We start from the raw sequence: 18671 nt of genomic DNA, 5'->3' as shown, positions 1-18671 counted from the left end.
CTCTGCGGGGGGTGGCATCACGTGACAGCGCCTCTGCAGAGCGCTTCCTGCGAGCGCGGCGGAAGTGACGTCGGTGCGGCCGCCGGGATGGCGGCGCCGAAGGTGAAGCAGGACATGGCCCCGCCGGGCGGGTACGGGCCCATCGACTACAAGCGGCACCTCCCGCGCCGCGGCCTCTCAGGTGGGCGGGGGCCGGGGAGCGGGGCCGGGCCGGGCCCGGGAGGCCCCGCGGGGGAGGCCCGGCCCGGTGTCCCTCCGGTGTCCCCCCGGTTCCCCCCGGTGCCGCCGCTCACCGCCGCTCCCCCCCGCAGGTTACAGCCTCTTCGCGCTCGGCATCGGCAGCCTCCTGCTGGGCTACTACACCCTCATCAAGTGGAACCGGGAGCGCAGGTGGGGCCTCCCTGCCCCCGCCCCGGGGCTTCCCCCGGTCCCTCCCCGGGACGCTCCGCTCCCCCGCCCGCGATCCCCTGCCTCCTCTGCGGCTCCTGCCCGAGGGCTCACCGGTTCTGGCACCTCGTTCTCCCCCGCCCCCGGGACTGCCGGTTCCGTGCCCGGGGTTTGCTTCCCCCACGTCCCCTCCCCGGGACCCCCCGGCCCTTTCCAGCTCCCCGCCCCAGCTTCCCCCGGTTCTCCCCGCTCCCCACCCCGGTGCCCCACTGAGCTCTGTGTGTGTGTCCCCCGTGCCGGTGCAGGCGGCTGCTCATCGAGGACCTGGAGGCGCGGATCGCCCTGATGCCACTGCTGCAGGCGGAGTCAGACCGCAGGTACCGGGGGCGCGGGGGGGCCCCGGCGGGCGCTGTGTCCCCGTGCTCCGGGCTCAGCCTCCCCTTCTCTTGCAGGACCCTGCGCCTGCTGCGGCAGAACCTGGATGAAGAGGCCAAAATCATGAAGGACGTTCCTGGCTGGAAGGTTTGTGAGTCCTGGGTGCCCCGGGGTGGGGGGGCTGTGCCGGAGGCTGCCCCTCGGTGAGCCCCACGCAGCGGGAACCGGCCGGCCCGGTGGGTTTGGGTCTGTGTTGGGTCTGTTGGAAAGCTCAGATCGCCTGGGCTTGAAGAAGCCCCCCAGGAACCAGCAGCACGGGGGGGCTACGCTGGGGGGTAAAGCCTGTCCCCCCCCATCAGGGCTGAGAGCAGGGGGGACGCTGATCTCCGTGGTGCGGCCGTGCCTGCTCCCCTCCAGCGTTCTCTCCCCACCCAGGTTGGTGAGTCCCTGTTCCACACTGACCGCTGGGTCCCCCCAACGCTGGACGAGCTCTACTACCTGCGCCCCACCAGCGAGATGGACAACGAGAAGTTTGGGCTGCAGTACTACGTCTGAGGCACGGCACAGCCTGGTCCAGCACGGCCTGGTCCAGCGCTTCCCGGGCTGCCACCTTCCCCCGGTGCCGTGGGGGGGGTGGCGGCTGCCAGGTGCCGCCATTTCCAGTGTCAGTTATTAAAACCACACGGATCCGCGGTGTCAGACACGGTGTCGTGCGTGTTCCTGTTGTTCTTCTCTGCACCTGCGTGTCCGGGGGTCCCGGCGCTCACTCCCAGAACCCCGGACCGGCGTGGGCCGGGCGGCCGGTCGCTGTGTGGCTGAGCTGGGCCATGTTCCCGCTGCCCAAAGCTCCTGGCCCTGCCTGTCCCCTGCCCTGGGGAATTGTCCCTCTCAGTGTCCTGGTGGGGTCTGGCAGGGGGTCGGGGTTTTGGGGGGGTGGGGAGGGGCAAGCCCTGCAGGCTCTGAGCTTGCCCTGCAGTCGCTGATGCTGCAAATGCAGTTTCTTGGTGGGGAGGGCTCGAAAAACGCCGATTTTGAGTCTTTGACGTGGTCTGTTGCTCAGGGGAGGGAAGGTGCTTCCCGGGGTCGCAGCGAGGTGCAGGCAGCTGCCCCCTTCCCCCCCCAGCTGCCTGCGGGCTGAAGCGGGGTGTCAGACACGATTTCTGCTGCCCCCGCCCCGGCCGGGCCCCGCTGCCGATGTGCCCGTTCCCGGCGGCAGCACCGGGCGGGGGCCGGGGCGATGCTCCCGGCGGAGGGGAGAGCCGGGGGGGGCCGGGCCGGGCCGGGCGGGGCGGGGGCAGCCGGAGCCACCTCCCCCGGGCGGCACCGCGAAGCACCGTGGGGGTCGCGCTGCCGCCGCCGCTCCCGCAGGGTTCCGCCGCTGCCCCGTCCTGCTGCCCGGCATGAGCTCCGCGCCCGGCCCCGGCCGGGAGCCGCCCCGGTACCTCAGGTGAGTCCGGGCATCCCGGCCCTGGGGAGCCCCCCCCGCCAGACCGCGCGATGGGAGCCCCGGAGGAGGGCGGGGGGGGGCGGTACTGGGCTCCTGCCACGTCTGTGCCCATCACCGTGTGCCCGCACCGGGGCTGCCGGGGTTCGCCCTCGGTACAGCCGGGACCCCCCCCGCAGCGGGTGCCCCCCCGGCGCACCCTGGGCTGGTCCGCAGGGATGTCGTGGGGATCCCGGTACCGGGCGGCCGCCCGGGAGGGTGCTGGGGGCTCCCGCGGTGCCGGTGGTGGGGCGGAACCCTCCGCTGCCCCGGGACCCCCCTCGGGTCGGCTCCTGCCCCCTCTGATGCTCCCGGGCTCCTCCGGGCAGGGACACGGCGCCTCCGGCTCCCGCGCTGTCCCCAGGCGTGTCCCCCGGGACAGTCGGTCCCCCGGGACAATCCCACCCCGGCTTCTCGCACCCCCGAGCCGCGGGGGCGAGGGGTGGGAGGGGGGGACAGGTACCCAAATAGCCTCGGTTGCCAGAGCAACTGCATCCCGGGTCTCCATGGCTGCGGCAGGGATGGCTCCGGCAGGCGCGTCCCCAGCGCGGGGAGCGAAGCGGGGGGACCCCGGTCCCGGGCAGGGCTGGTGCCTCTGCTGTCCCCCCGCTTACACCCTGGTGGGGCGGGGGGGGGGGTTCCCCAGCTGAGTTGTGCCCGGGAGGGACAGCCGGAGCACCCGAGAAGCAGGTGCGGAGCTGGGATGTGGATCTGGGATGCGGAGCTGGGATGCAGAGAGGGGACGAAGAACTGGGATGTGGAGCCGGCATGCAGAGCTCGGGGTGTCCCCGGGCTGGGGTGCGGGAGGGGACACCGGAGGGGTGCTCTCAAGCCCCTCGTCCACCGGCCCCTCTCCCTCCTGCTCCCCGTGAGGTCTCTGCCCCGTCAGTGCAGCTGCAGCCCTGGCCATCCACCATCTGCTCCGGGAGGCACCAGTAACTGGGTCGGACTGGGCTTTGCTGGGTCTCCCCCGGGCTCTCAGGGGTATCTACCCCTGCGCAGGGGACAGGAGCAGCAATCCCCCCGCCTTGTCCCCCCTCCGCACCTCCCAGACCCCAGAGCAAAGTCAAACTGCAAACCCCGGGGCGAGCGGGGGGGGAAACTGGTGGCGAACGTGTCCCCCCGGAGCATTTGGGGGGGACACTGGTCTCCGGGTGGGCAGCGAGCCAGCACGCAGGGAGCCCCGTGATGTCCCCTCCCGGGGATGGTGCCAGGACAGCGGGAGCCAGCCCGGGCCTGGGCCCAGGTTTCCCTGCCAGCAGCGATTACAGGCAATGTTCTCCCCCGGAGCAGACGTGGGGAACTTTGTCAGAGCCGAAACGTGTCTTTTGTTGGGTGACCGACAACGCAGCTGTGCTGGGGCCCGCTCGGCTCTGCCACCCCCGCCACGGGAGGGGAGACCAGGGGCAGGTTTGGCCCCTTTTCCCCCCTGTTTGCCCACAGGACCCCGATGTGGGGCTGGGGCTGGGCTGGGACTCACTAGAGGGCACCAAAGGATTGGGGACGGGATGGGATGGGACGGGATGGGATGGGACGGGATGGGATGGATGGGATGGGATGGATGAGATGGGATGGGATGGGATGGGACAGGATGGGATGGATGGGATGGGATGGGATGGGACAGGATGGGATGGATGGGATGGGATGGGATGGGACAGGATGGGATGGATGGGATAGGAAAGGATGGGATGGAGGGGATGGGATGGGATTGGGCAGGATGAGGCTTTTCTGAGGGTCTGCCAGGATGGCCAGGGCGCTGGGGTCTCGTGGGGTCTGCCAGGACATGCAGGGGGTAGGGGGGTATCTCTGGGGTCAGCCAGAGGATGTGGGGTCTGTTAGCACGGCCAGGGGATGGGGTCTGTGGGGTCTATGGGATCTGCCAGAGTGACCAGGGTGTGGCAGATCTGTAGGGTCTGTGGGTTTGTCAGGACACCCAGGGGATGGGCTGGGGTCAGCCAGGGTGGCCGGGGAACAGGGGGGCTCCGGGGTCTGCCAGAATGACCAGGGTACGTCAGATCTAAGCGGTCTCTGGGGTCTGCCAGGACACCCAGGGGACAGCGTGGTACAGGGTCTGCTGGGACATGGGGGCTTTGGGGGCTGCCAGGACACCCAGGGGACGTGGCTGCTCCATGGGGTCAGCCTGGATGGTGTGGGGCCACCCCGCAGCCAGGGACCCAGCAGGACCCCGGCCCTGTAACCCCTCCAGCTCCTGGGGCCAGGAGCATCGCATCAGGGCGCTGGCAGGTCCCCTCCCTGCAGCGGGGACCGAGCAAGGTGTGAGCATGCACCCCCAAACGGGGAGCACCCCAGCTCACCCACAGGCTTGCGGGTTTTCATCCACGGGGCACTGGGATCCCAACCCCGCCTCTCCCGGGGGCCAGATTTCACTGTCCCTTCCATAACAAGCGCGGCGGCGGCATGCTGGATCCGGCACATGCTGTTCCCATCCGCAGCGCAGGTGAGCCAACAGATGTGAGCAATTATTGTCCAATTTGGAGGCTCCCTGGCCCTGCCAACTTCTGGGCTCGGCAGCAAAGGAACAACCGCAGCATTGTTCGACTTTTATATAACAGCCCGATCCCCACGAGCCCGGGGACGCTGCCAGGGCCGTGCCTCGCACGAAATACAGCCCCCACCCCACGGCGTTGGGCCCCTGAACGTGCCGGCCGTGCACGTTCCCAGCCCCGAGCCGCTGGCTGTGCCCACCGCGAGCCCCGCGAGCCCCCAGCCCGGTGTCCCCGAGCATCCCCTGCCCCGCGCCCCGGGGACAGAGCGGGGTCCCGAGGGGCTCAGTGCCGGGGGTGGGAGCACATCCCCGTCCTCACTGCTGTCCGCTCCCCCCCCAGCAAAGCGGAGGCGGAGGCCATCGAGAAGGAGCTGCTGGAGGATTACCGGTTCGGGCGGCAGCAGCTGATCGAGATCTGGGGACACGCCTGTGCCATGGCTGTGACCAAGGTGAGCGGCCAGCGGGGCCGGGGGCTTCACTACCGCCTGCTCTCCCACCCTCGTCCTGCCCCCCCCGCGTGGCCTTTCCCACCCCCGGCTGTGGTCACCATCCTGCCCCGGACCAAGGCACGGGGCCAGGGGCCGGGGGCCAGCGGCAGAGCCCAGCAGGAAGCGATGCTCTGGCTGTGCCAGGGCTGCACCTTCTCCCTGGGCGGGTTTTCTTCACGTTCCTCAGCCACCCTTCGTTATTTCCCTTGGGGTGAATGACACCCCCCACGGGAGGGGGATGCTCAGCCCTTCCCGGGGTGTCGGCACTGCCAGGCACCGGCTGCCTTTGCCACGTGCGGGGAGAAAGGTGCCGGGGGGCTCCCTGGGGCTCCCCACGCCCTGGCAACGTTCTCCTGGTGCTGGCAGCCCTGAGCGCTCGTGCTGGATGTGAGGAGGAGGAGGAGGCAGCAGCCGGGTTCTGGGCAGCGCGGCCGAGCGGAGGTGCAGCATCAAGGGCAGCTTTGTGCCTCAGAGGCTGGCGAGCTCCGTGCCCGCCTGGCTCAGCTTTTCCGTCGGAGGTGTCTGGACCGTGCTCTGCCCTCGCCTTCTCTAAGGAGGGGAAATATTTGGGTGTTGGAGCCTCTCTGGGTCCTGGGGCTGCCTTGGGGCTGGTGCTGGTCCCACAGCGTGGGGCTGCCCATGCCCCAGGGACCCCTCGTATCGCAGCATCCCTGGCTCCACCGCCAGCCCCAGCTGAGCATCCTCCTCATGGGGCTGAGCATCCTCCTCTTCCTCGTGGGGCTGAGCCAGGGACACCACCCCCGCACCCCAGCTGGGGCATCCCCCCCACCCAGCCAGGCTCCCCAGCATCGTCCCCTCCCGGCACGTCCCCGGGAGCCCCAGGACAGCTGGCAGCACGGCCGGCGCTGGGGCAGGGCCAGGGCCAGGCAAGCGCGGCTTTGTCCAGCACACCGGCGGCTGCAGGCAGGCCGTGCCGCTCGGCTCTCTGGCGGTTGGACGGGACCCGGAGCCAGGCTCTGTGAGCAGGAAAAAATCTGTCAATGGATAAACAGAGCCTCCCTTTGCAGGCTGCTGGTATGTGGAGCGCGCGGCCGCCTCCCTGCAGGCTGGCGGGGAGCCCCGTCCCGCCACGGGCATCATCCCTGTCCTCTGCGTTGTCCTTGACCCACCTTGGGCATCTTCCCCGTCCCACTGTGGGCACCATCTGCATCCCGCCAGGGGCATCATCCTCATCCTGCTACGGGCCCCGTCCCGCCACGGGTGCCATCCCCACCCCGCCATGGGTGCCATCCCCACCCCACTGTGGACATCGTCCCCATCCCATCACATGCCCCGTCCCACCATGGGTGCCGTCCCCACACCGCCACGCACCGTGCTGCCCAGCCAGCAGCACATCCCCACCGCGGGTCCATTTTCCCCCCAAGCCCCAGTCCCCACGTCCCTGCCACATCCCTGGCGCTGGGTGCCATCCCCAGGGCCACCCCGGGGGGATGGGGCTCAGCGGCGCTGCGATGTCCCTGTATCCTCTCACCAGGCCTTCCCGCTGCCATCCCTGCCGCGAAAGCAGCCCACGGTGCTGGTGGTGTGTGGCCCAGCGCAGAACGGTGCCATCGGGCTGGTGTGTGCTCGGCACCTGCGGATCTTTGTAGGTATCTTCCTCCCCTCCTCCTCCTCCTCTTCGTCCCTGAGCAGTGCCGGGCTCCAATGCTGCATCCCTGCTCTCCACCGCGCAGGACTACGAGCCCACCATCTTCTACCCCAAACGTTCCCCGGACCCCCTGTACCGGGATTTCACGACGCAGTGCGAGAAGATGGACATCCCCTTCCTCTCCTACCTCCCCACCGAGGTGAGCCCCCCCGGAGCCCCCGCCACCGCCATGCTCCCCGGCTGACGTGGTTGAGTTTATTATTCTTTTATTTATTCCTTCCCCCACGCCCGCGCCGCCGCCCCCGGCTCTGCTGGGAGCCCGGGGATGCCATGAAATCCAGCGGCGGCTGCCGCGGCCCCGCCAGCTACCGGCTCTGTTGTTGTTGGAAGCGCCGGGCTCGGCGGGAGGAATGTGACCCGAAAGCGCTGCCCTGGCTGAGGCCACGCGTCTCGGCGTGCCGGGCTCTGCCCCGCCACCGCGCCCCTCGTCCCCCCTCCTCGCCCTGGCTGGGGGTGGGGGGGCGGGTGGGGGGGGATTTTTTGGCGGTAGCTGCTGGGTGAGTCTATTTCTGCAGGAAAACGGGATCCCCGCGTCGGGCTCGGTGCCTGGCCCGTGGGGGGGTGGCCGGGGGACCCCCCCCCAGTGCTGCCCACCGTGTGTCGTCCCCCCCAGGTGCAGCTGATCAACGATGCCTACAACGCCGTGGTGGATGCCGTGCTGGGAGCCGAGGCGGAGGCGGGCGAGGGGAGGGAGCCCTGCGCCGCCATCCTGGCCACCCTGAAGCACGTCCGCATCCCCATCGTCAGCCTGGACGTGCCCTCAGGTCCGGCACCACGCTCAGCCCCCCCAGGCAGGATAGGACCCCCACCCGCACCTCGGGGTGCTGCACCCCACACCCCGGGCTTGTCACCCTGCGTCACCCTGGGCTCGACGCCTGGGTGGCCGGGGAGCCCCCGCGGTGCCCTCCCGGGGTGGGGACACCCCCGGGGACCCCCCCGCTCTCCCCCCCCGCCCCTGCCAGCCTGGCAGCATCCCCACCGGGAGCCAGGGCTGGCAGCCGCTCCCCGCAGATGCGTTCGGGGCATCCACGATAAATAACAAACTCCCTGAACTGAGACATGATGTAATTTGAAAACACCCGGGTGTCTAGTGGCCAGGCCTGGAATTACCATCACCCCCCCCCCCGCCGTGTCCCCCGCTCCCGCCGCAGCAGCAAACAGGAGCCCTCGGCACGGCCGCCGGTGAATCCCCACCAAGAAAAACCCCACGCGGTGCCAGGATGCAGCCGGAGTCGCTCTGGGCGGCGATGCCGGTAGTGGGGGGGGACGACACACACACGCACCCCATCCTCCCTGTGCCCTCCCCACCTCCACCACCCCAGAGCATCCTCCACCGGCGCATCACCTCGGATCTCCTGGCTGCACCGTGTCCCCTGGGGCCACCCCCCTGACCCCCTCCCCGTGTCTTTATTTTTGCCGTCGCAGGGTGGGACGTGGAGGCCGGGAGCAGCGGCGGGATCAGCCCCGACGTGCTGGTGTCACTGTCGGCGCCCAAGCAGTGCGCCCGCCGCTTCCTGGGCCGCCAGCACTTCGTGGCCGGTCGGTTCCTTCCCTACGACGTGCAGAAGAAGTTCGAGCTCAACCCACCCGAGTACCCCGGCACCGAGTGCGTGGTGGCCCTGCGAGCCCCCCGGCAATAAAGCGCTTGGCGGCTTCTGCCCCGGGGCCGGTGTCTGCTGGGGCCGCGCGGCGAGGGGCCGGTGGTCTCCCGCAGGGTTGGTGCTGGGACTCGGTCCCACGCCCCGTCCGCGCCGCTGTGACCTCTATCACCTGTCCAGTGGGGACGTGGGCAGCCGCCGGGGTCCCGTGGGTGGCTGGGGGGGTCACTGGTGCTGCTGCATTCCCCCCCCCCCAGGCTGAAACCCTCGAACAGACCGGGGAAGGGTCGTGGGAGCAGCCCCCTCGCTGTGGGGTGTTCAATTAACGGGGAGGGCAGTGACGAGCCACCCCTGGGGACCGTCCCCACCTGTCCCGGCGGAGCGGGTGTCCTCAGCCCCACAACGGCACTGGGAGCTGCCTCCCCCGCTCTGGGAGCTCGGTGCAGCCGGAGTTTTCGGGGAATGCAGGGAATGCGCTGGGATTTCCGCCAGCCGGGCTGCGGGCGGGAGCCGCGGTCCCCAACCACGGGTGGCTGCGGTTTGGGGGTGATCCCCACCATGTGTGTCCCCCCCCGCCTCCTTCATCACACGCCAGCGCCGCTGGGTGCTGTGCATCCTGCAGCCCCGGAAGGCGGTCAGGGCCGTGGGTGCACCGAGCTCTGCACGGCCTCAGCTCCGGCTCGGCATCGGGACGCGGGCAGCTCCAGCACACCCACGTGGGCCAGGTCACGGCGTGGGCGCCCACCGGCCCCGCCAGCTCGCCGTGCCCCCGGGGCAGCGGGTGCCAGGGGAGTGCTGGCACCCCGACCCCAACCGCAGGAGCGCCGAGGCTGGGCTCGCTCGGCTTTTTCCCTTCCCTCCCCTCTGCATTCCCAAGCGCATCCAATTTTAGCAGCTTTGCAAAAACAAACCCTCAAGTTTCCCGGGCTGGAGCGGTGAGCAGCAGCGCGTGGCCGGCTCGCCGGGGAGGGCTCCTTCCCGCTTCCCTCTTGACACCGATCCAGCCCCGGCAGAGCCGACGGCCCCGAGTGCCAGGAGCCGATTGCCGCTGTCTGCCGGCGCAAGGGGGAAAGGCCTCATATATAGACCCGCGGTGCCGCCGCGCTCACAGTCGCCGGCCGAGCGGCTGCCGCACAGGCAGCCATGGGGGAGCTGGCGCTGGCCCTCCTGGCTCTCGCCGCCCTGCACGGTGCCAGGGCACCAGGTAAGGCCGGGTCTGCCATCTAACCACGGCGTGGGGACCCCGGCCGTGCCGCCGGCCAGGGGCATCCCTGCCCTCCTGGGGGCTGGCGGTGGCGATGCGGGGCAGGATGGGGATGGGGCCGAGCGCTCGCCAGATGTGTGCCGGGGACAGATGTGTGCCGGGGACAGATGCGTGCCAGGGTCAGAGGTGCGGCAGGGTTGTGGGCATGGCTGGGGACGGTCCCTCTGGCATCTGCCGGCGGGGGGACGCGTTGGTGAGGCTCAGGGCAGCGCTGCCCTCCCCGGGGCCATGTCACCAGAGGGACGGGGACGTGCCCCGTGCCGTGTCCCCGCCGGCCCTGCCTGCTCCGGATGGCCAAGCACCTGCGGGAAGCCCTGGCGGACTCGGTCACCCCAGCTCCTCCGTGGGGGCTTTTTGCCCCCCCGTGCTGAGGTTCCCCCAGCCCTGTGGGGGGGTCTCTACAAGGTGCCACGGGCAACATCCGTGCGAGACGGAGCCAGGAATGTTCCTGGTCCAGGGACAAAATCCATCCACGTGCAGGACAGGGGCTGTGGTGGGTCCCCACTGTCCCCCAGCTCCCTTCTGCCTGGGGAGGGGACGGGGCGGCAGGGTCGAGTCCCCCCCACCGTGGGATTGCTGCTGGTGCAGGATGGTGCCCACTGCATTCCCTGGGGTGCCTGTGGAGCACCCATTGCTTGCCCATGGGGTGCCCACAGTGCTCCAGGCTGCACAGGGGTGTCTGGGGTGTTTGGACGCATCCTGCCCATCCTCGTGGGTGACAGGCACCAGAGGCCAGGTTTCTCCTGTCCCCCCCCCGCATGGCTGAACCCCCCCATCTCAACACCCGGGATCACCCGCACGAGGGGTGGGTGGGCAGAGCTGCCCGTGGAGATCCTGGCTCCCTGGGCTTAACTCCCGTGGGACATGGCTGGCCGGGCTTGGGGGGAGCTGGGGGGGGGACACCCCTCCACCTGGGGTGCACAGCAAGCCCCCCCCGCCCGGGCTGTGGTTTTACAGCCCAATTTCGTGCCGCATCCTGGCTTGGCTGTGGGGGCTCGGTGTGATGCCGTGGGCTCGGCGTAGCCGGCGCATCCGTGGGCATCCCGGCTCGTCTCCCTGTCCCGCATCACCCCCAGGGTGAGCTCACCCCGGAGCAGCCAGGGCTGAGGGGTCCCCATCCCGTGGGGACGTGGTCCGTCCTGGCACAGGCTGAGCTGTGCAGCGTGACATCGGTGCCCGTGGCTCGGCGCTGTTGGGTGCCCCGGGATGAGGGTGCCCTGGCACCCGGTGCTCTCCCCCCGTGCTTCCTCCAGAGCCCCTGGAGAACGACTCGGAGCTGGGCAAGAGCGGCGCGGCGGGGAAGCCCTGGAAAGCAGCCCCCAGCCTGGCAGACCTCGACCTGGACACGGCAGGTACGGCTGTCCCCAAGCCCCACCGTCCCACCGGGGACCCGCGGCCAGGACGCCCCAAAGGGGCTGCACGCCCACCCCGCCAGCCCGGGAGGTGCCATCTCCCCCCGCGGTGGCATCCCCCTCGGAGCAGGGACGCGATGTCCACCCTGCGCTCCCCGAGGCTCCCACGCCACATCCCCCGGTGCCCCCCTTTCCCACGTGCTTTCATCCACTCATCCGTGGTCCACACAGCCCTCGACGTCCCCGAGCTCTCCCCAGCCCCGATGGCACCCCGGGGTGCTTCAGGACGGGGGGACCGCTCCCCATCCGCGCACTCAGGGCTCGCTCCATCCCAGGCAGAGGAGCCGAGTGGACGTCCTGGTTCAACATCGACCACCCCGGGGGGGACGGGGACTACGAGAGCCTGGAGGCCATTCGCTTCTACTACCGCGGGCGCGTCTGCGAGCGGCCGGTGGCCATCCAGGCCCGCACCACCGAGTGGGAGCTTCCCGAGGAGGTGGGTGAGGTGGTGCACGTCAGCCCCAAGAAGGGTTTTCGCTGCGTCAACAAGGAGCAGCCGCAGGGCAAGACCTGTTCCAACTACCACATCCGCTTCCTCTGCCCGCTGGGTGAGTGCCCATCCCTGCTGCATCCCACCCCCCCCACCTCGGACCCCGCTGGCACTTTGGGGGGGGGTCCATACCCATCGCTGCACTCACCCCCTTGCTCGTCACTGCCCCCCCCCGCTACAGCAGAGCCCCCACCTCCAGCAATCGCCCCTTGGGTGCATGACGCTGGGCATCGTCCCGGGGACAATGTGTCCCCCCGCGGAGCTGGATGCGGGCGGCGAGTTTCCCGTTAACCCCTCTCCATCCCCCCCTTCCCCCAGAGCACATCTACTGGTCGCACTGGTCATCCTGGAGCCCCTGCTCGCGCAGCGCCTGCGGCAGCAGCGGCACCCAGACCCGCACTCGCCGCTGCGTCAATGCCCGGCTGCTGGTCGCGCTCAAGGAGCTCAAGTGCAAGGGCAAAGCCGTGGAGCGACGGCCGTGCAGCGCTGGCCCCTGCCCAGGTAGGGACCCCGGCTCCCCCCGCACACTGGCACCCACCTGCCCCCCGGCCGCTGCTCCCCCCCAGCCGCCTCCGGCTCCTCTCCTGGCCGCGGCTGCCGGCCACCGCTGTCTGCACATCGTCAGCTTAATTGCAATAACAGAGGCCACGCTGATAAAAATAGCTTGGCAGGGGTGCGCGGGGGTGAGCCGAGGCTGGCTGGGCACGGGCGGCTGGATGGAGCCTCCCGGAGAGGGGGGGCCCCCCCCGCGTCACCGAGCTGCAGGGCCGCCCCAGGCTGGGGGCTCGGGGGGGAGCACGGTGCCCGATGCCTGCCCGGCGTCTCCCCCGCAGAGCCGGCGTGGATGGAGTGGGGCGCCTGGGGCCCCTGTTCCCGCAGCTGCGGCGGTGCCGGGACACGTGTCCGGCGCCGGAGCTGCAAGAAAACCAAGAAGATGCCGTGCGCCGGCCGCCCCACCGAGGTGCAGAAATGTCCCCCCTCGCCCTGCCCAGGTACCTGCCCTCGGGGACGTGGGGACCCCCTCCCTGGTGCCCCCGACTCGCGTGGCCCCGCCGCCGGCCACGGCCATGGGGTCTGAGCGCCACGCTGCCCCGCAGCATGCCCCGAGCACGCGCTGCAGGGCACCGTCGTCTCCGCCGCTGGCGCGGCGCTGCCAGACGTCCACGTCTACCTGGAGGGCCGCCCGCCGGTGCTGCTGGCCCGCAGCGATGCCCGCGGGCGCTTCGCTGTGTCGGGGCTGTGCTACGGCACCTCCGCCAACATCAGCGCCCACCGCGAGGGCTTCGCCCCAGGACTGGCACCCATCATCTCCAATGGCTCCGGCGTGGCGGTGGCGCACGTGATGCTGCAGAGGTTGGGTGAGCATCGCGGCGGGGGGCGGGGGCCGAGCCGTGCACCCCTCGAGGGACCTCCCCGAAGGATGCGCGGTGCGGGGGTGGGGGAGCGATCCAGGGGAGCGGCCGCGGCTCAGCGCATCCTCTGCCACCTTCCTCCCCTGCAGAGAAACCCTACATGGTGCTGCACCCCCAGGCGAAGGTGCGGGTGGTCGGGCAGGAGGTGACCTTCTGCTGCAAAGCCTCGGGCACCCCCGTGCCCAAGAAATACTACTGGTGAGCGGGATCCGGGCGGCGGAAAGCCGGGACCGGGGACGGCAGGGAACGGCAGCCCCGTCCGCGTCCCTGCTGAGCCCGTCCCCGTCACGGCAGGTACCACAACGGGACGCTGCTGGAGAGGAAGGTACACCGGTACGGCAGCCGCCTGGTGCTGCGGGGGCTGGCGCCGGAGCAGGCTGGCACCTACCACTGCAAAGCCAGCACCGAGGCGGGTGCCATCAAATCGGCACCGGCACAGCTCACCGTGCTGGGTGAGAATGGGATGGGCTTCGTTAGCGGCGTCATCATCCCGGGACGGGGCGTGCGGTGGGGAGGACCATCCTAACCCTCCTGTCTTCCCCCCCCAGCCCAGGGCCAGCAGAGCTGCAAGCCGGAGCCTGAGCCGAGCCTCGTGGAGCTGCCCAGCGAGTGCCCGCAGGACGCCGCCGGCTCCCGCTACTACAACGTGGGTCGCTGCCCGCCCGCCCCGTGTGCCGGCAGCCCGTCCGAGCAGTCGGGGTGCAGGGCAGATACGGGGCGCTGCTGTGGGGTGCGGAGGATGGAGATGCGGGAGATCCCCTGTGCCGGCTTCCTGCTGCCCATCAAGGTGGTGGCCGAGTGCGGTTGTGGACCCTGCGCCCAGCCCCGCGTCCTGGTGCAGGGACGGGTGACGGCGGCCGACACCGGCGAGCCCCTGCGCTTCGGGCAGATCTTCCTGGGTGGGAGGAAGGTCGGCTTCACTGGCTACAAGGGTTCCTTCACCATCGAGGTGCCACCAGACACGCAGCGCTTGGTGGCTCGCTTCGTGGACCGGCAGCAGAGGTTCGTGGATGCTGTCAAGGTCCTGCCCTTCAACCGCCGCGGTGGTGCCGTCTACCAGGAGGTCAAGATGCTGCGGAAGAAGGAGCCAGTGGATCTGGATGGCAGCCAGAGCAACGCCATCCCGCTGGGGGAGGCGAGTGGACGGGAGCCTGTTGGAGAGCTCGTCCTTCCTGCCGGCGCCTTCCTCCGTCCCTCTGGGGAGGTCTTCAGGGGCACGGTCAAAGCCAGCGTCACCTTCCTGGACCCCAGGGACATGGCGACGGCCAGCGCTGCCTCCAGTGACCTCAGCTTCGCTGATGCCGAGGGGGAGATCGTCCCTCTGCGGACCTACGGTATGTTCGCCGTGGATTTTCGGGAAGGGGAGACCGGCGCGGCGCTGCAGACGGGGCCGGTGGAGGTGCGGATGGATGCGGGGCAGGTCCGGATGCCAGAGCACCTGCAGAAGATGAAATTGTGGTCCTTGAACCCCGAGACCGGTTTGTGGGAGGAGGAGGGGGTCCTCCAGCCGGCTCGGGGGAGCCGAGGGAAGAGGGAGGAGAGGACCTTCCTGGTGGGAAACCTGGAGATCCGGGAGCGACGTCTCTTCAACCTGGACGTGCCGGAGGACCGCCGGTGCTTCGTTAAGGTCAGGGCTTACAGCAACGAGAAGTTCAACCCCTACGAACAACTGGAAGGGGTGGTCATCAGCCTCATCAACCTGGAGCCCCAGCCCGGCTACCCCGCCAACCCCCGGGCATGGGGTCGCTTTGACAGCGTGGTGACGGGTCCCAACGGCGCCTGCCTGCCCGCTTTCTGTGACGGCCAGCGCCCCGACGCCTACTCGGCGTACGTCACCGCCACGCTGGGTGGGGAGGAGCTGGAAGCCGTGGCCTCCAGCCCCAAGCTCAACCCCAACGCCATCGGGGTGTCCCAGCCCTACCTGGGCAAGCTGGGATACCGCCGGTTGGACCACGATGACCCCGACTTGAAGAAGACGGCTTTCCAAATCAATGTGGCCAAGCCCGACCCCAACAACGTTGATGAGACCAACGGTCCCATCTACCCCTACCGCAGCCTCGAGGAGTGCGAGGCGGCGCCGGTCAGCGCCAACCACCTCCGTTTCTACCGCGTGGAGGTGGACAAGTATGAGTACAACGTGGTGCCCTTCAAGGAGAGCGACCTGACCTCCTGGACCGGCGACTACCTCTCGTGGTGGCCTAACCCTCAGGAGTTCAGGGCTTGTTTCATCAAGGTGCAGATCGAGGGACCGCAGGAGTATATGGTGAGGTCCCGAAATGTGGGGGGCAGCCACCCCCGCACCCGGGGGCAGCTCTACGGGCTGCGTGACACCCGTAGCGTGCGGGACACGCTGCTGGAGAACACCTCGGGTGCCTGCGTGGAGTTCAAGTGCAGCGGGATGCTCTTTGACCAAAGCCTCGTGGATCGCACCTTGGTCTCTATCGTCCCCCAAGGCAGCTGCCACCGCACGGCCGTCAACAGCCTCCTGCGGGAGTACCTGAGCCGTCACCCGCCCGTGGCGGAGAACAACCACACGGCTGCCTTCACCATGCTGGCACCGGTCGACCCATTGGGTCACAACTATGGTATCTACACGGTGACGGACCAGAACCCACGGTTGGCCAAGGAGATTGCCATCGGCCGCTGCTTCGATGGCACCTCCGATGGCTTCTCGCGGGAGATGAAGGCGGACGCCGGCACGGCTGTCACCTTCACCTGCCAGGAGCGGCCGGTGGGGCGGGAGAGCTTCTTCCAGCGCCTGCTGACGGCCCCGGCCGAGGCGCTGGCCGAGATCCGGCGGGAGATGGGGACCGGCGAGATGCGCCGGGCTCCTCCCGAGGTGTTGGACTTCGCCTCTGGTGCCCGAGCCCCGGGCCCCACGGCTACCCGCCGGACCCCCAGCAGCCGGCGGAGGATGGGCCGGACCTGGGGGCAGCCGTGAGCACTGCCGCCCCCGCCCCGTGCCCCCTCCCTGGCTCAGCTCTGCCCTCCCTTTCCCCATCGCTTTTACCCGCACTCATTTATAACGACCGAGGGGACGTGGCGAGGGGACACATGGAGTGGGACCCTCCTGCCATGCCCCTGGGGGACAGAGGGGCAGGGGACCACCGGGGTGCGGGGAGGGGGGGTGACAGCGGGTAGCCCCCGCCAGCCTCGCCAGCCCCCTCCCGCCGCCGCCCCTGCCCTTGCCCCCAGCCCCGTGCGGGGCAGCTCTTGGTGCTCAGCCCCGGGGACCGCGGTGCCGGTGGTGCCGACAGCGGAGCCACGGCCCCACGGGGGTTATTTAAATAAAAAAGAATGAAAGAGGGGGTGGAAGCGAATAGGGGAAGGGGCTGGGATGGGAAGGGGTCCCCTGCCCAGCACTTTGCCCTGTGCCCCGTGACGGGGCTCCCGTGTGCCCACGCCGGGGCTGGTGCTGGCCGAGGGTGCCAGGAGCTGGGAGCACCCGCTGCATCCCTGCTCTGCACCCCACAAGGAAACGTGGGGTTTCTTTTGGGGAAAAACCCCAAGGATGTGGATAAAAAGCCCTCCCTGTGCTCTCCGCCCCGGCACGGCACAGTGCCAGCTTTCCGGCCGTGGCGTGGGGGCTCGGTGGCGTGCGGCGTGCCTGGGACGCTGGGCTCGGTCCCCACAGCCTTCATCCGAGCTCAGCACAGAGCACGGATGGGCCTCATCCTGCACCCATCCTGCTGTCACCGACCCATCTATTTTTGCCCTCGGGGAGCATTTTGCCCCAACTACCTTTTTTCCCAGGAAAAAAAAAAAAAAAAAAAAAAGAAGGCATTTCTTAAACCCCCTCCCCAGCACCGGGACCCCCCCACCCCCAGCTCCTGGGGTGCGCCGGGGCAGCGAGCGAGAGGCGATGGCAGGATGCGGCCCCGCGGCAGTGGTGCCGGTGCACACCGAGGGCACGTACGGATTTGTACATTATTTATTACGAAATATATGGTTGTGTGTACACCCGCCTGGCTGACGGGCTTCTCCGGGGGTGCCCAGCCCCGTGTATCCATCCCCCCGCCCAAACTCCTGCCCCATCGCCTCCTGCCCTGCACGGTAGCAGCTCCTGTTTGCCTTGGGCTCGGTTCAGCCGGCTGGCAGCGGCGTGGGGGGAACCGCGCCAGCTCCCCGCGGCCGGGGGACGTGGCAGCCGGGGAGGGGGGGAGCTTCCAGCCCCATGGTCCCCCCCCAGCACGGGGATGTGGCCGATGGAGGAGCTGGGCACCCGCTGGGTGACCCCGGCCAGGGTGAAGGGCAGGGGGTCTGTCTGTCCGGCTGCTGTCCGTACGTGTCCCCCCCACCCCGGCTCGCGGTTCTGGGTGGGTTTCACAGGCGTCGCCCCCCCCACCCGCCCCGTGCCCCCTCCCACCCGCAGCTCCTGGAGGATGCTGTAATGGAACAGGCTGGGCTTATGGGGCCAAACCGCTCCCGGGACAACGTTTCCCTTTTACAACACGGCTTGGCCGCAACGCGGCATTTTTTTTCACCCTTGTACTGGATGCGGCCGCTCGCGAGATCAAAGGGGATGCGGGGCACCCAGGGGGACGCGGAGGGGGGCCTTTGCCAAACCAGCGGCCAAATCCCATCCCTCTCCCCATCCCGCCCAGATAGGAATCCACCACGGCCGGACGCTGGCACGGCAGGTGGGCGACGCCGCAGCGTAGGGCGGGAGGGGGCACCTGAAATGCCTGGACCCCATCGTGGGGCTCCCACCCCCCCCCTAAAGCCTGGGTGCTGCTTGTCCCTGGGTGCTGCTTATCCCTGGGTGCTGCCTGCCCCTGGGGTCTGGGTGCTGCCCCCCCCGGGAGCCAGGTCCCCCACCACGGGGGAAGGCAGGGGATGCTCCCCCCACGGGCACCGCTGGCGACAGCGCCGGGGTGCCGGGGTGCTGGGGGGAGCGCCAGCGGGCAGGATTGTTTTCCACCATCTGGTTGGCTTGGTTGGAGGCAGCTGCTCAGGCCGGGCAGATGGAAGCAGCTCCCGCAGCTCTGCTGCTATTTATGGCAGGGAAGAAAAATGGGGTGAAAAAAAAAGACAAAAAGCGGCCAGTCTGACGCCCCCGTTTGCAGCCCCTTACGCTCACAGCTGGGTCCTGCTCCATCTCGCCGGCTGGGACCTCCGACAGGGTGCCATGGGGTGCTGGGGGGGACACAGGGGCAGGGGGGAGCCAAGGAGGTGGGCAGGGGCTCCCCCCAGTCCCGGGGACACCCAGGAGGACGCACGGGCAGGGACGTGCCCGGTTTGCAGGAGGTCCGTGCTGGGTGTCCGGCCCAGCCCCGCATTCCCGAGGGCTGGAAACCCGCCTGGGGTCAGGGGCTGGGCTGGGGGCTGCAGCCAAAATCCTCCTGCTGCTCCCCCCCCGCCGGGGGTGTGGGACCCTCCACGCAGGAGCTGAACCCACAGAGCCCATCCTGAGGGTCCCACACCCTCCAGCCACGGCAACAACGAGCCCCTCGGTCCCAACCCCGACCCCGAATGTCCCCGGCCGGACCCACACCCCAGCCGTGTGCCATGGAGCATCATCGGGTACCAAAATAACCCCCCCAGCCGCTCCCGGCTTCCAGGCGATGCTGAGCTGCTCACAGCCCAG

General features: G+C 69.5%; 3 protein-coding genes across 3 annotated transcripts; all 3 read left to right on the top strand.

The window, feature by feature from the left end:
- Positions 1 to 29: 29 nt before the first annotated feature.
- Positions 30 to 1463, top strand: NDUFA13 (NADH:ubiquinone oxidoreductase subunit A13). Its single transcript, XM_054805499.1, has 5 exons — positions 30 to 181; positions 312 to 390; positions 693 to 764; positions 840 to 909; positions 1198 to 1463. The coding sequence occupies exons 1-5, from the start codon at positions 88 to 90 to the stop codon at positions 1315 to 1317; spliced, it is 435 nt and encodes a 144-aa protein (XP_054661474.1). The 5' UTR covers positions 30 to 87; the 3' UTR covers positions 1318 to 1463.
- A 578-nt stretch (positions 1464 to 2041) lies between these two features.
- YJEFN3 (YjeF N-terminal domain containing 3) lies at positions 2042 to 8566 on the top strand. Its single transcript, XM_054805628.1, has 6 exons — positions 2042 to 2209; positions 5092 to 5200; positions 6735 to 6845; positions 6934 to 7047; positions 7522 to 7672; positions 8334 to 8566. The coding sequence occupies exons 1-6, from the start codon at positions 2163 to 2165 to the stop codon at positions 8546 to 8548; spliced, it is 747 nt and encodes a 248-aa protein (XP_054661603.1). The 5' UTR covers positions 2042 to 2162; the 3' UTR covers positions 8549 to 8566.
- A 1034-nt stretch (positions 8567 to 9600) lies between these two features.
- On the top strand, positions 9601 to 16963 carry CILP2 (cartilage intermediate layer protein 2). The gene is made up of 9 exons (XM_054805505.1): positions 9601 to 9710; positions 11024 to 11122; positions 11458 to 11730; positions 11991 to 12173; positions 12506 to 12664; positions 12770 to 13030; positions 13174 to 13282; positions 13379 to 13536; positions 13633 to 16963. The coding sequence occupies exons 1-9, from the start codon at positions 9650 to 9652 to the stop codon at positions 16023 to 16025; spliced, it is 3696 nt and encodes a 1231-aa protein (XP_054661480.1). The 5' UTR covers positions 9601 to 9649; the 3' UTR covers positions 16026 to 16963.
- The last annotated feature ends 1708 nt before the right edge of the window (positions 16964 to 18671 follow it).

Source organism: Grus americana, chromosome 28 (assembly GCF_028858705.1).
Source record: "Grus americana isolate bGruAme1 chromosome 28, bGruAme1.mat, whole genome shotgun sequence".
NCBI lineage: Eukaryota > Metazoa > Chordata > Aves > Gruiformes > Gruidae > Grus > Grus americana.
Note: the sequence above shows the minus strand (reverse complement) of the source record. Positions and strands in the feature narration are given on the sequence as shown.

Bases quoted from the DNA above. Each gene is read 5' to 3' on its own strand.
- NDUFA13 (XM_054805499.1), top strand. From the start codon at position 88: ATGGCGGCGCCGAAGGTGAAGCAGGACATGGCCCCGCCGGGCGGGTAC. The intron at 182-311 runs GTGGGCGGGGGC...TCCCCCCCGCAG, and splicing joins CCCGCGCCGCGGCCTCTCAG to GTTACAGCCTCTTCGCGCTC. The intron at 765-839 runs GTACCGGGGGCG...CTTCTCTTGCAG, and splicing joins CAGGCGGAGTCAGACCGCAG to GACCCTGCGCCTGCTGCGGC.
- YJEFN3 (XM_054805628.1), top strand. From the start codon at position 2,163: ATGAGCTCCGCGCCCGGCCCCGGCCGGGAGCCGCCCCGGTACCTCAG. The intron at 7,048-7,521 runs GTGAGCCCCCCC...CGTCCCCCCCAG, and splicing joins TCTCCTACCTCCCCACCGAG to GTGCAGCTGATCAACGATGC. The intron at 7,673-8,333 runs GTCCGGCACCAC...TTGCCGTCGCAG, and splicing joins CAGCCTGGACGTGCCCTCAG to GGTGGGACGTGGAGGCCGGG.
- CILP2 (XM_054805505.1), top strand. From the start codon at position 9,650: ATGGGGGAGCTGGCGCTGGCCCTCCTGGCTCTCGCCGCCCTGCACGGT. The intron at 12,665-12,769 runs GTACCTGCCCTC...GCTGCCCCGCAG, and splicing joins TCCCCCCTCGCCCTGCCCAG to CATGCCCCGAGCACGCGCTG. The intron at 13,537-13,632 runs GTGAGAATGGGA...TTCCCCCCCCAG, and splicing joins GGCACAGCTCACCGTGCTGG to CCCAGGGCCAGCAGAGCTGC.